The 14,539-nt window shown below is 40.3% G+C and overlaps 1 protein-coding gene across 2 annotated transcripts in view; it reads left to right on the top strand.

Annotated features, from left to right (window-relative positions):
- The window catches only part of ptprz1b (protein tyrosine phosphatase receptor type Z1b), an 82,268-nt gene extending 68,470 nt beyond the window's left edge, over nt 1-13,798 (top strand). Inside the window, exons 15-32 of one of the 2 annotated variants that reach the window (XM_074698124.1) lie at nt 3,276-3,420; nt 3,525-3,616; nt 3,730-3,815; nt 6,675-6,695; nt 7,815-7,911; nt 7,988-8,070; nt 8,162-8,296; nt 9,319-9,450; nt 9,570-9,727; nt 9,829-9,964; nt 10,450-10,596; nt 10,683-10,776; nt 10,908-10,981; nt 11,074-11,202; nt 11,290-11,442; nt 12,276-12,418; nt 12,545-12,680; nt 12,861-13,798. In XM_074698124.1, coding sequence (XP_074554225.1) covers nt 3,276-3,420; nt 3,525-3,616; nt 3,730-3,815; nt 6,675-6,695; nt 7,815-7,911; nt 7,988-8,070; nt 8,162-8,296; nt 9,319-9,450; nt 9,570-9,727; nt 9,829-9,964; nt 10,450-10,596; nt 10,683-10,776; nt 10,908-10,981; nt 11,074-11,202; nt 11,290-11,442; nt 12,276-12,418; nt 12,545-12,680; nt 12,861-13,004 — 2,105 coding nt within the window. In that variant the 3' untranslated portion in view covers nt 13,005-13,798. The remainder of the gene's footprint in view (nt 1-3,275; nt 3,421-3,524; nt 3,617-3,729; nt 3,816-6,674; nt 6,696-7,814; nt 7,912-7,987; nt 8,071-8,161; nt 8,297-9,318; nt 9,451-9,569; nt 9,728-9,828; nt 9,965-10,449; nt 10,597-10,682; nt 10,777-10,907; nt 10,982-11,073; nt 11,203-11,289; nt 11,443-12,275; nt 12,419-12,544; nt 12,681-12,860) is intronic. The other variant, XM_074698125.1, reaches the window with a different exon arrangement.
- The last annotated feature ends 741 nt before the right edge of the window (nt 13,799-14,539 follow it).

The following is a 14,539-nucleotide window of genomic DNA, read 5'->3' as shown; positions in this document are numbered from 1 at the left end:
TAAGCCTTTTGCAGAATGCAGTTGAGCCGTAATCATCGGGTGCTTAATCAAAGTGATTTCTTCACATTGATTCATCTGGGACTCAGTAACTAACTCCCACTCCTTCTAATTATGCAGCAGTCATGGCATAATGAGGGGAAACTCTATCGGACTCAAGACCTCTTCATGAGCACCTGGATCAACCGCTCTTTTCTTTCTGTTCTTCCTTCAATGTAAACAACATTTTTCAGAAGGACACAGAGTTCAAAGCTTGGTCTTGAAAAAGTTTCTTTCAGACTTTTAATTTGGCTTTTCTTGCAGCAAACACAGCGACACTGGAGGTTGAGAACTCAAGCATCGATCAGTCCTCAGCCTTAACAAACTCTGTAGGCAGAGTGATCATCAACCCAGCCGGACCTGCAGTCTCTTTCTCAGAAGGAGCACTTTCTGCTAATGGAGATTTATTCAGTGTCACACCTCAACCACTCAAACCTTTTAATGAACTCATCGGCAGTTTCCATCCTTCTCATGCCCTCGAAGGTACAAGGGGCAGAATTATCATTAATCACGAATCCTCTGAAGAGTTCTCTGTTGTCAGTCTGACGATGGATTCAGATTACACTCAGACCTCAGCAGCTTTGGGCTCTCAAGATTGTTTAATGATTGCGAGCTCTCCATCTGTGCTGCCTGAGTATGACTCAAGTACCATCAAGAGATCTAAATCAGACGGAGATGAAGAGAACACCTTAAACTCTTCTCTCAACAAGAGCTTTCAAGATGATTTGAACATCTCACAACGTCAAAATATTGAAGGAGAAACTACGATAGATGGACCAACCTCGACATCGTCCCAATTTAACTCTGAGGATGTGACTTTGTTTGTTCCTTCTTATTCAGAGGAAACCAGCAGAGACATGCTGGCAGAGGGAAGCGGCTCAGGCTCTGGTCTATTTAGCAACAAGCTCATGGAGGAATTAGAAACCATCAACGTCGTCAGAACTGATCTTTCTTCTACTCCAAATGTAGCCGTCAGATTTGCAGAGAATGATACCGGAAAAAGAGGAATCTTAACAGAAATTACAATGGATGGTGAAAAAAATAGTGGTACGGATGGGTCAGGATGCAAAATACACTGTGAAAAAGAGAGCTTGTTGGAAGTAAATGTTGAGGGCAATCAAAGTTTCAACAGTGGGGAAGAAGAGGAAAAGACTGAAGATGAAGGAGTACGCATCTCTGGTCAAAGAGTGTGGAAAGCTGATGTCGAGAAAGACGAGAGAGCCAGACAGTTCAATAACACAGCAGGCTGGGACACGCTGGGAGAGAAAGAGAGGAAAGCTGAAGTTGAGATTATTGCAGAAAAAACAGAACACCCTGCGACCAGCAGCGGGAACAAAACTGAGTCCAATTTTACACTTTCTCACTGGCCAGAGGAAACAAGTGGTTCTGGAGAGGGTGTTGGAGAAAGAGCAGAGAATGGAAAAGCACAAAAAGTAAGAGGTGATGATCAGAGAAACAGATCTGTCCCTGAAAAGGAAAGTGATGACAGAGGCGCTGACAAGAAAGAACACAAAGACATACCCAGAGAAAGACACCATCCCCAGTTATCGCTGCCATGGTTTGGACGTGATAATGATGATGATGACGAGGGTGAGGAAATAAGTCTAAATGTTGAAGTTTTGTTGAGTGACGCTCTTCTGGAGAACAAAGAGGGGGAAGGTGACAGAACTTTAGTTGACGTGGGTGAAGAGCTTAATAAAGGAGCTGGTAGTGAGGGCAGTGACTCAGCCAGGGCTGAAGAGAGTTTGCAGCAGGTCTTAACCAAGGATGGGTTTTTGTTTGATGGTGCGAGAAGTCCTGTGTTGGGGCGTCTCTTTCCCCTGCTCACTCTGACTGATGGTGACAAAGCCACTGAGGAGCCAGTGGAAGGTAATTTCATCCTAAAACTCTTAAAGCTTTTCCTGAATCCTGCTTCTTTAGGACATGATGTTTTTTTTTTGTTAAGTGCACATTTTAATTGATCCGAATAAAAGACTCACCTGGAAACTTTTAACCAGTCAGCACTTTGCATTTAAACAGCCTTGGCTTTATAGACATCATTTATCAAAGCAGCATTGGTATTGCTTATGGAAATAAAAACAAATACGTCAGCAATAATCTCTTGATGTGTGACAAATTGATTGGTAATTTTAAAGGAGCTGAAGTTGAAAAAAAAGACATGTTTACACACTTCAGCTCTAAAAAGATCATAGACTCTGCTCTTTGAATGTTTTGGTAATTTGGACCGCAAATTAACTGTCTTAGTGCAGTCTCAAAGCTCTCCTCAACCTTGTTTAGTAACTGGAAGTCACAGCTGTGGGGCTGCAATTTGATTGGTCCCCACATATGCCACCCCAAATTTGATTGGCACTTAAAGCTGTCAGTCAAAGGGATGCTACTATCTGTTCTTTTGACAAACAGATGCAGGGATAAAACCAGTTTCTGACTTTATTTTGAGAAAACTTAACGTTTAAAACATCAGGCTGCTTTTAATTTGAAATTCTGAAGTTTAAAAAACAAAAAACAACAACAACAAAAAAAATGTAGCAGCTCAAAACAGGTGATCTGATGATCAAACAGAGCACCTTGTCCTTGTGTGTTTTGGAGGATTGTTGCACAGCAACAAGTACAGTGTAGACACATCAGTGCAGAAGAATGTAATGCTCAGTATCTGACACTACAGTGTTGTGTCAGTGCAGGACTTAAAACCAGACTTTAAGCAGACACTGCGGCTTGATAAAATTCTGTATTTCTCTATAAAGAGTGCAGAAACTCAAAATGATTTAATTAAAGTGGTTATTTAATTCAGATTTGTCTGTTGTGCCATTTTTTTAGATTGTGTACACTGCAAAAAACTGAAATCTCAACAAGTGTTTTTGTCTCATTTCAGTGAAAAATGTCCTTTTAGACTTAATATGAGCCACATTTACTTGACCAGTTCAGAAAAGTGTCTTTTTTTCAAGTTATTCAAGGACAAAAATGAGGTCTGAATTGCTTGTAACAAGTAAAAATAAGACAATTTTCTGGACTGGTTAAGTGAATGTGGCTCATATTGAGTCTAAGAAATTTTTACTGAAAATAAGACAAAAACACTTGGAAATATTTCAGTTTTTTGCAGTGTATTTAAAACTTTTCTATGAGGATCCCCATAAAGTGAATACAGCATGACATGCAAACACTATGTTGTGTTTACACACATAAAGAAAAGATTAAAAATGTAGTAGATACATAATTTCAAATCTGTTTCTTTTCTCCTTCAGGAGGCAGCAACAGCAGTCACGAGTCTCGGGTGGGACTGGTTGGGGGTGTGGAGAGAGAGAAGAGGACAGTCATACCTCTTGCTGTGGTCTCCACTCTCACCATCCTCTGCCTGCTGGTTCTGGTGGGAATACTCATTTACTGGAGGTACAAGCACACACAAATACAGAAACTCGCACACACTCACACACACAAAGAGTGAATGAAACAGTTTCATCTGTGATTCTTGAAACTTTTTGTTTGTGTCGTAGAAATTGTTTCCAAGCGGCTAATTTTTATCCTGATGACACAGCGTCACCCAAAGTCATATCAGCTCCGTCTACACCCCTGCTGCTGGCAACTGGTAACCCACACACACCCACCCATACACATTGGAGTTTTTATATCTTTGTTCCATTAAAACTATTCTTTAAATTGCATTAACTCAGAGTTGATTTGTTGTCCTTTTGGTTACAGATGGTCATGAGCCGCTGACAGTGAAACAGTTTGTGAAACACGTCATGGAGCTGCACACCACCAACACCTTCTCCAAAGAGTTTGAGGTGCGTGGAGTGCTCCAGAGAGTTTGGGGCTGAACAAAGTTCTCAGCAGCATGCTTAAGAAACAGTGTTGTACAAATCATATGTGTGGTGACGGTAAGAAGGCAGTACGTCATTTGTCACAGCTCCTTAATGCTCTTTCATATCTCTATTAACATCATAGAAACCATTCAGCACAGTGTTTTGTGTAAATTCCATATTTACCATATACACAGTAGAAGACAGAAAGAGGGCTTCAAACTGACCACAACAGACTCAATGATAAACAGACTTTGTGAAAAATCTAATTCAAGCTGCAAAAACCTGAAATATTATCAAGTGTTTTTGTCTTATTTTCAGTAGAAAATACCTTATTAGACTTAATATGAGCCACGTTCACCTAACTAGCCAATGTCAATGATAATGACAAACAGACAATGTCTTATTTCAAGTTGTTTAGAGACAAAATGAGGTCTGAATTGCTTGTGACAAGTGAAAAAAAATGCCAATGTAACAAGAGAAAAGTTACTTGTGTTAAAGGTCCCATATTCTGCTCCTTTTCTGCAGTTTAATATGGATCATTGATGTCTTCATGAAATGGTAGTAACATGTTTTGGTCCAAAAAGCCAATAAATCAAGTACAGCAGCATTGTTTCCAGGCTCTCATAGCCCCTCTGTTCAGAACGCTCCGATTTAGTGGGTGTGACCTTCATATGTAAATGAGCCACTGCTGATACCGCCCCGCTCTTCCGCGTCACTGAGAGCGGTGCCAAGAGCTCCGAGTGCACAATTTTTAGAAAACAGCAAAGCTCGTTTACCGTAACATTACAGGCTAAAACAACTGGCTAACTGCAGCTAAAGTTAGCATCCTGAAGCTAACACAGAGACAGGGGGACACTGAGGAAACGCTCTTACATCTGCTCCACAGCACACAGCATTTAAAATACTCACATTTCCAGGGTCTGAGGTTTGTTGGCGGATGGTTGGTAATGTGCCTGGATTCAGGACAAGTTTATTCACTAGCCCTCTGTTGTACTGACCAAAGTTGGAAAAGCAGTCAGCCTTGAAGTGACTAGCACACACATGCACAGTTTTACTGGGTGTAGCTGGCACATTTCCTTGATAAATGAACTCAAGCCACTTAGTCTTGTCTTCTTCTGAGATGGGAAGCTTGTGCATGGAACTGACAGGCTGTTTACAGCCAAAAACAGAGCAGTGATGGCTCTTCAACGTCAGCATTCCCCTCCCTGCAGCTGGAGAGATTTCTCTCCAGCAGCAGGGAGGGGTTTGGAGGTATCTGCTCTGGTGGACCAATCAGGTCAGACTTGGTCCTGATTGGTCAAAAAAGGGAATCCCCAAAATCCAAACAGCTCGTTTAAGGTTAGGATTTAACATTCACAAGCACTACTAAGTACAGGTTTTGTCATTAAATATCACATTTTGTGGGCTGTGAGGAAAGCCAAAGACCCACAAATTTCACAAAAAGACTTAATAAAGTGATTTTTGCATAATAAGGGACCTTTAAGACATTATTTTAGTTTTGAGCAAATTTTCAAGCAAATTTTTCTTGTTCCATCGGCAGGTTTTTTTTACTTGTTACAAGCAATTCAGACCTAATTTTTGTCTTTAACAACTTAAAATGGGACATTTTTCTGGACTGACTAGTGGAATATGGCGCATGTCAGGTATAACAAGACAATTTTTACTTTAAATAAGACAAAAAACTTTTGATAAGATTTCAGTTTTGCAGTGGAAACATCATGTCAGCATTAAAAAAAACTTGTGTGGATTATTGGCATAACATGAAAGAAAGCTGAAAGCAGAAAGTGAAGGATTGTATACTTCAGTTCAGTGTCATGTCTGTTGTGCTGATCCTAAGCACTTTGCTGCCAAAGCAGAGCCTCTTATCTATATAATCATATGTTTTATAGGTTTGTATGTTATCTTATATAATCATGGTCTTATCTTGCCTAATTTTAACATTTAAATGTGTTGCTTATTGACACTCTTTGCTCTGGAAAATGTGACAAAAGTCTGTTTGGGCAGCATGCAGTAAATCACATGAGCTGAAATCTTACTCACTTTAGATGTTTTTGTCAACTGAGATGGCCTCATTAAAGTCAGTCTGTGTTAACAAACTTGTTTGCTTTTTAAATTCATAAAGTGTCATTCATTTTTACAACTGAAAAGAAAACCAATTTCCAGTGGGAAGGAGTAGTTTGTGTTTTTTTGTGCAGTGTTTCACTAACTCAAAACACTGATCATGAAAAGTGAAAACATATGATCTGGAATTATCTTTTTGATTCATTAACTTGGCAGAGAAAACAGTATAAAGCTCATAAAGATTTTCCAGAAACCGTCTTCTTCTTCATCCATCAGGGCTTTCATTCATATCTTGTTAATACAAATATGTGTTGGCTCCAGCAATAGCTACATCTGCATGACATGAGTCATCTGTGTTTCCTAGCATGAGCCTCCAAAGAAGCACACACAGATGGGATGAATACAAAGATATATATAATATGAATATGTATATATTATATATACATTCGAGGATTATTTGAGATCATCACAGTTGTGACTTTCAGATAGTCAAACTTTGTGCGTTTGCTGTTCAAAATGATGCTTTGATGTGTAATGTTAGAGAATGTAAAGACTGGCTTTAAGATTAAAATCCACAGCTCAGTGGGAAAATGTGTGTTTCCCTCTCAGCGCCGCCTCTCTGTGTGTATCTGAATCCCATGTTCTGTACCTGCACTGACTCCCTGTCTGTCTATCTGTCTGTCTGTCTGTCTGTCTTTCATCCTGCCCCCCCTCTGACTCTCCTTTCACCACCTCCACCACCATCGTCGTGCTTTCTGCATCCTCACCACCCTCCATTAGATTGTCAAAGAATCCTATGAGGTAAGACACCGACATTCTCACCTCTTGACATTTGTTTCCGAGGTGGTTTCTTCAGCTTTTTTATCGATAATTGTTTTCAACTTAATTTTCTTTTAAAAGTGCAATGACAACATGTCAAATGCTGAAACTAAAGATCATGTTGTACTATGAATAAGAGATGTTTGTCTCTTTTAAAGACTTCAGCAAATGTTCAGGCATATTATCCCTCCCCCCAAGTAAATTGCAAAGAATTTGAGGCATACTGATCATGTATTTCTCGTTAACCAATTACATTTTGTATTTTCAACATTTAGTGGTGTCCTTGCTTTGTTGTCTGTCAATTTGTTCATAATATATCCAAACTAGAAAAGCACTCAAAGAGCTCAGACCTCCACCAACCATAATGTGATTGTCATGCAACACTTTATTCCTACTTTAATGTTATACTCCCTTTCAGCAGACTGTCTGCTACAATTTGATGTTAGTTGCAGGTTTGTGGTATAATTTGTTACCTGACAGTGTTGAAAATTATGGTGAAACAGTACATGTTTCATATTCTGGACCGTAGTTTCCATAATATTGCCAGGATCTGGATCGTACTTTCACACCTGTCAGAAATCATGGTGACCTTGTCTTGTATTGTTTTGCAAAGCAATCTGACCATTTATCATGGAGTTATATACACATATGGTGAAAACAGCACTATCTCACAATGATAAAGAATCCTTTAAAAAAAAGCCTCGATCCAGATGGTGATCCAGATCACCATCTTCCTTATCCCATTTTGAACATTTCCTGAAAATTTCATGAAGATCCGTCAATTAGTTTTTGAGTTATGAGTTAGTTCACAAACAAACAGACAGACAGACAGACACACAAACTCTCCCAAAAGCACCACCCCCTTGGCGGAGGTAATGAATGAAAAGTAACAATGGAGTGGACATTACAACCCCAGATTGCCCCTCAACAACCAAGTTCCAATCAAGCTCCTTGTAACCCTAGAACTTTTCCTCTGTTAAGTTGTCTTTTCAATAAAAAAAGTAAAGTTTTTTCGTGAAAAAGTGACAAAACACCCACATCAAGTTTCCTGAGCTTCCTCACACAACTAACCTGATTCTGTTTGTGTCTGTATTTTTTCAGGAGGTGCAGGCATGTACTGTGGACATGGGCATTACTACAGACAGCTCCAATCACCCTGACAATAAAAGCAAGAACAGATACATCAACATCCTGGCCTGTATGTCTCTGTTCCGTGTTTATGTTTAACTGCAACAGCCCTTTAGGTTGAAACTGACAAACCCTCTTTCCCTCAGATGACCACAGTCGAGTTAAGCTCTCCAACAGCTTGGATAGAGATGGGAAATGTGGGGATTACATCAATGCTAACTTTGTTGATGTGAGTATGCACTGGAAGCCAAGCTACCCACCATACAACACTAACCATCGCACACAGAGCTTCTTTGATTAATTAGTGGTTATTGCTGCAGGGTTACGAGCGAACGAGGGCCTACATCGCAGCTCAGGGGCCTCTGCGAGCGGGCAGGGAGGACTTCTGGAGGATGATCTGGCAGCAGAATGTTGGAGTCATTGTCATGATCACAAATCTGAAGGAGAAAGGACGGGTAAGAGGCAATTCTGCTGCTGGCGCAAACACAAGCTTTGAGATTGAAATGAGGAACAACAGATCTGATCTTTACTGGAGAACTTCACTGTGAAAAATCTCTTTTCTCAACTCTACATAAAAATGAAAAATCCTCAGGGGTCTGTAGGAGATGCTGTGGTTTTCTTGCTCTGGTTTTGACCAGTCACATTTTAGCAGGCTTTGTTGATGCAGGGAAAACAGGAGAGCAAATATAAGTGACTGAAATGTCAAAGATCTCTTTAAAGGGGCTGTGAGGAGTTTAAAGTGATCTTGAAAAAGTCTCCCTTCTAGATGTATGATTGTAATCCACACTTCAAAATGAGATTATCAGCGCCGATATTGCTGGTTACAGGTTATTTTAAATAGCTACTTCTTAGCTTCCAGGTCAGGTCGTCCAGGACTGGATTGATTTATGGGGCGTCAAGGTCTCTATGACAACACCACACCAGCTGAGGAAGTTTAGCAGTGAGAAGAGATAAAACACAAAGATCTGTGTTTTTCTCTGCTAAAAACGATTTCTATGACTAATTTTGTAGTGATGGTGGACCCTGGAGCCTACCTGTCAGACAGAAAAATGACAGAATAGCAGAAGAAAGCTAAACGGGAGAGTGACACAGCCCGAGCTAAAGGCTAATTAGCCTTTAGCTCGGGCTGTATCACTCTATAACACAGGAGCCAATCTGTTTGTGATAATGTTTATTCCAACCCACAGTCAGCAGTTATTCTGCAGTGGTCTGTTCAAACTTGAGAGTCTATCAATAAAATGAAGAGTGAGGTTACGTTAGCTCTGCTTGGTAGATGACTGGCAGGACATAGCTAACCAGGATTTACTAGTGTTACACATTACGGACAGGACCTGATAAACCAAAAGTACAGATTATTTTAGAATTGAGAATTTGTGATAACAGTTGAGGTCACCTGTTTGGATCAGTCACATTGGTTACAATACTCTTTGCCCAAAAGTAGCCTGTGGTTTTCTCGGCCTGTCCCATTCCCCTGCAGACAAAATGTGATCAGTACTGGCCGGACGAGAACCAGGAGGAATATGGTCAGTACCAGGTGACGCTGAAAAGCAGCAAGACTCTGGCATACTACACTCTACGGACATTCACCGTCAGAAATACGTCAAATAAGGTACGAACCAATACAAACACACACAAACACACACTGTTTCAACAGTGTTTGTCTGTTTAGTCTGAGAAATATGCTTCCTCAAGCACACACATCTGTAAATAATTGTTTTTGTCCTCCAGGCGTCTCAGAAGAAAGCTGAACACACTGTCCTTCATTATCACTACACCCAGTGGCCAGACATGGGTGTCCCAGAATACACTCTGCCTGTCCTGTCCTTCATCAGAGCATCCTCCCAGGCGAGAACACAGGAGGTCGGTCCTGTGCTGGTGCACTGCAGGTAAATTGTGTGTTGACATATAATTCTCTGATACTGGAGGGTACAGGAGTTTGTAGTGTCTTAAAGGTGTTAAATGTTTTTGGTTGTGGTGTGTGTCACAGTGCGGGTGTAGGGAGAACAGGAACCTACATCGTGATAGACAGCATGTTGCAGCAGATCCAGGACCAGGGTACGGTCAATGTTCTGGGTTTCCTAAAACATGTGCGGACGCAGAGGAACTTCCTGGTGCAGACTGAGGTAAGCAGTAAAAACACAAACACACAAATATCCAGGGCTGGGATGATGCTATTCTCACAATTCGATTCTATTATAATTTTTGCTGTGCTGATTCTATTTAAATTGCGATTCTCTGATATTTACAATTTTTGCAATTTTCAGTTTGTTGTTTTAACACCAGACCATGTGAAAAAGTTAAATGATGATGATAATGTGTATAGACTATATCAGGAGACATATTTTCCCATAAAATTCACATCATGTAAGTCAGAGAGAAACATTTCACCCTCTGCTGGAGAAAAGTAGTAACTTTTTTTCAATACAGTTAATAAATAAAGACTGAAATTAAGAATTTGAAAAAAAAATGGGGAAAAGAATCCTGGTTTTGATATTGTCAAACAAAAAAACTCCTGATGTATCCATTTTTGATTTTTTTTCCCCACGCCTACAAACATCCTGTCAGAGGTGTTTGCGGTCTATTCACTCAGTGTGTCTCTCTCATGCAGGAGCAGTACGTATTCATCCATGATGCTCTGGTGGAGGCCATCCTGAGCCGAGACACCTTAGTGACCTCTGACCTCCTCCACACATATGTGTCTGACCTCCTGACCCCTGGGGCATCAGGCAGAACCCGCATGGACAGACAGTTTAAAGTATGTTCTCTTTTCCCCGATCATCCAAGTGTGTGTACAGGCTTTAAGTCATACAAGTGTAACAAAGTGTACTTGATGTGTTTTAGCTGATCAGTCAGCGTCAGGCAAAGCATGCAGACTACAGTACAGCTCTGAGGGACGGCAATGCTGAGAGGAACAGGGCCAGAGCTCTGATGCCAGGTGAGCATGACAGGACAAAAAGGAAACCAGCTCTGGACCCTTTAAAGCCTGTGAGATGTATTCACATATATACACCCTCTCTTTTACAGTGATGTTTTGCTGAATTGTTTTATGTCTTGTTTTTTCCTCAGTGGAGAGATCAAGAGTTTGTCTAACTGCTTCAGAATCAAACACCACAGGGTTCATCAACGCCTCATACGTCATGGTAAGACGACTGCACCATGTTTGCCTGTTTCTGCTGAACTGAAAACAGCGGAGGTTTCCTTTAATGTAACAACACATCCTGCGCTCTCTCAGGGACATCACCACTGTAAGGAGTTCATAGTGAGCCAGACTCCTCTGAGCAGCACTGTGGCAGATTTCTGGAGGATGATCTGGGAACACAACACACACACTGTCGTCTGCCTGTCAGACACACACTATCAGGTATGACACTCAAACACAACATTATTGTGATTCTTTAAAAAAGACCGTACACCTGCACACGCTGTCATGTTTTCCTGTTTATTTCAGAGCACAGAGGCAGGTTGCTGCATTTACTGGCCCAGAAGAGATCAGCCAATGAGCTTTGAGGGTTTCACAGTGTCATACCTGGGGGAGGAGCACATGTGTCTGTCAAATGACGAGAGACTTTTGGTGCAGGACTTCAGAGTAGAGAGTTCACAGGTAACACACACACAGCATACTATGTTTGACAGTGTAAAGTTATTTATATGGTGTGTCTTATGAATTTGTGTGTTATTGTAGTATTGTTGCTTTTCTGGTTGTCTGTATTACTTGATTGAAATTAGGGATAGACCGATTATCAGCTGGCTGTGTTATTTGCCGCCAGGATAAAAAAAAAAAAAAGATGGATGCCAATTTGCCTCATAATTAAATGTCTGATTATTGACCCCTGCCAATTATCAGCCCAGCCAATTATCAGCGTTTGAGGCACTGGCCCTTTTTTTTTTTGTCCCAGTGGCCAATGAGAAATTAAATTTAAGACTGTTATTCAATACAGCTGTGCCTCTCTGTCTGCATTCGTTACTCTGCCTCTAGAATTGTCCCATCCACAGTACCATCTAGTTGGTGGCACGCAGAGCCTTTTTTTTTTTTCAAACTTGACTTACTGTAGAAATCTTTATAAGACAGCTGCTGAGCCTGGGAGCTGTTTAAAAAACAGGCTTAAAGGCGTGAAAACAAAGTCAAGTATTGGAGTTTGTAATTTTGACGGCAACATTTTCACTTTAACTGCAAGTGAATATCGGCCCCAATATCAGTTATAGTCTTCCTTGACAACTGATATTCGGTATTGGTATAGGCCCTAAAAAAACATCAGTCTGTCTCTAATTGAAATAGCTAGAGAGAAAAAGGGTCTTCCACCCTTTTCAAACAGATTGGTTATTAGTGGAGTTTTTACAAAAAGTAACTATTTTGGTTTTGTTTGTTTTATTTTTTTGTTGTTGAATTGTTTGAAAAAATCTTTATCCATTAATATTTATCATGTGTCTTTCTAGAATGAATATGTATTGGAGGTACGGCAGTACAGCACCACCTGCTGGCCCAACCCGGACAGTCCCATCAGGAACAGTTTTGATTTGGTCAACACAGTCAAAGAGCACAGCAAACACTCCGACAGACCCACAATCGTACATGATCCGTAAGCACAACCCCTTGGATGACACATTTTTTCAACAGCTTCCTTTCCAAGTGATGTTTAATCTCTTTGTGTGTGCATGTGCATGTGTGTTTGGTTGTGTGTATATGGTTGTGTGTGTGTTTGTAGGTTGGGAGGGGCTACATCAGGACTGTTCTGTGCCCTCACCACATTGTCCAGTCAGCTCCAGGAGGAGGGAGCTGTAGATGTGTACCAGGTGGCACGGATGACCAACCTGATGAGGCCTGGGGTTTTCAATGATGTTGTAAGTACTGGTAGACTCAAATCTTTCTTTTCTGTCACAAATCACACAAGGTAAAAATCTAAACCTCAGATATACATTAATGATCCCTTTCTATAAAATCTGACTGAAAAATGTGAGCTGATACAGTTATATTTTAACCAAGCATGGTCCAGTGTTGAGGGTTTGATTTTGTCCCCTTAGGAGCAGTACCAGTATCTGTACCGGGCTGTGCTGAGTCTGGTGAGCAGCCAGGAGGACCAGAGAGCCCTGCAGAATCCTGAGACCAATGGATCTGTGCTGCTGGGTCAGACCAACATCGCTGAGAGCCTGGAGTCACTCATGTAGACACACAAACATGTTGCATACACAAGAAATGCTTCATGCCAGCACACACACATACACACGCATACACACGCACACTCAAAGCAGTAGGGATCCACTGGTATAAAAGAAAAGATAATATGCTGTCCTGAAACTCACTTTAACTCATTTGATACTTGCATTTGCAAAAAGGGCTGCTGACCACAAGGACCAAAACTAATTCAGAACTCGATTAATAGTTTGACTGACACAATTCACTTTACAGCGATAGGCTTCATGGATCTAACTGTCCATGCTGGCTGCAAGATAAACAGTTAATAGTGCTTTTTCCCCCTTTTTTGTTTTGTTTTGTTTTGTTTAACTTGATCCTACTTTTACATCTGTCAGAAATTATAGTGTATTGTTTTGCAAAGCAATCCGACCATTTATTAGGGAGTTATATACACATATGGTAAAAATGGCCCTATCTCATAATGATAAAGAATCCTCTAAAAACATCCTGGATCCAGATGGTGATCAGGATCACCTCCAAAATTTAATCACTTCTTCCTTATCTCATTTTAAACATTTCCTGAACAATTCATCAAGATCCATTTGTTACTTTTTGAGTTATGTTGTTGTGGAGGTAATGACACAGGTCCAGAAATGAGAACATGGTATCAAGTTAAAGTTCACTGTCATTCCAAAAACAAACCAACTTCTAAAATGTAAGTGTTTGTGTTAGAATGTGTGTGTATATGTGTGTGCTCAGCATGAAGCCTGAAGCAGCAGAGCCACAGCACAGCACTGTCTGATAGACTGCAAAAAAAAAAAAGAAACTCAAGAGGGCTTTCTTGAAAACTAGAATGAATATTACACAAGTCAGAATTCTTTATGACTGATCTTATTATTTTCTTGACATTATTTTTTATTAACACTGAGAGAAGTCCACTGTTTATGTGACACATACCTTAAAGCTGCTGTGAGGGACTCAGTTGGGTCCATGTTGCAAAGATACACGGTAATTGATCTTGTCCTGTAGATGCCAAAACTTTATTTTCCAACAAATGTCTCATCATCCTGTCTTCTAACAGTTAAACTCAAAAACTTGGTCTGATACCAACCCCTCCCAGCAGTTTCAAGCATGAAAAAAAAACAGTATCAATTAAATACTGTTCTTGTTGGTCCACAGCAAGTCAAAACCTCCTCACAGGGGCTTTAAATTTGTTGTTTATTTTCATTTATTTTGTCATTTTATTCGCGTTCTCTCTTATTTTACACTGTTGGGTTATTTTTTGTGCATTTTCTTCATTTTATACTCATTTTAGACCAATTATAAACAAAAAGTGCAATTTGCAAGCAGATGAGAGCAAAAACTTATTGAAATAAATATTAAAAGATACGGCCTTAATGTTAAAAAAGGGAATGATGCGGGTAATGACCTCCTACTGAACCCTTGTTTTTGAAAGGATAGCAAAATTCGAGACTTAAGTTACCCACACTTCTTTGTATTGATAAATGTTTCATGTACCAAAATAACCCAAATCTCTTCAAGCTTCATGAGCGACACATTTTGAATT

The sequence above is a fragment of the Halichoeres trimaculatus genome, unplaced genomic scaffold, assembly GCF_033239565.1.
Source record: "Halichoeres trimaculatus isolate MK-OKI-2021-1 unplaced genomic scaffold, fHalTri1.1 fHalTri1_scaffold_21, whole genome shotgun sequence".
Lineage (NCBI taxonomy): Eukaryota > Metazoa > Chordata > Actinopteri > Labriformes > Labridae > Halichoeres > Halichoeres trimaculatus.
Note: the sequence above shows the minus strand (reverse complement) of the source record. Positions and strands in the feature narration are given on the sequence as shown.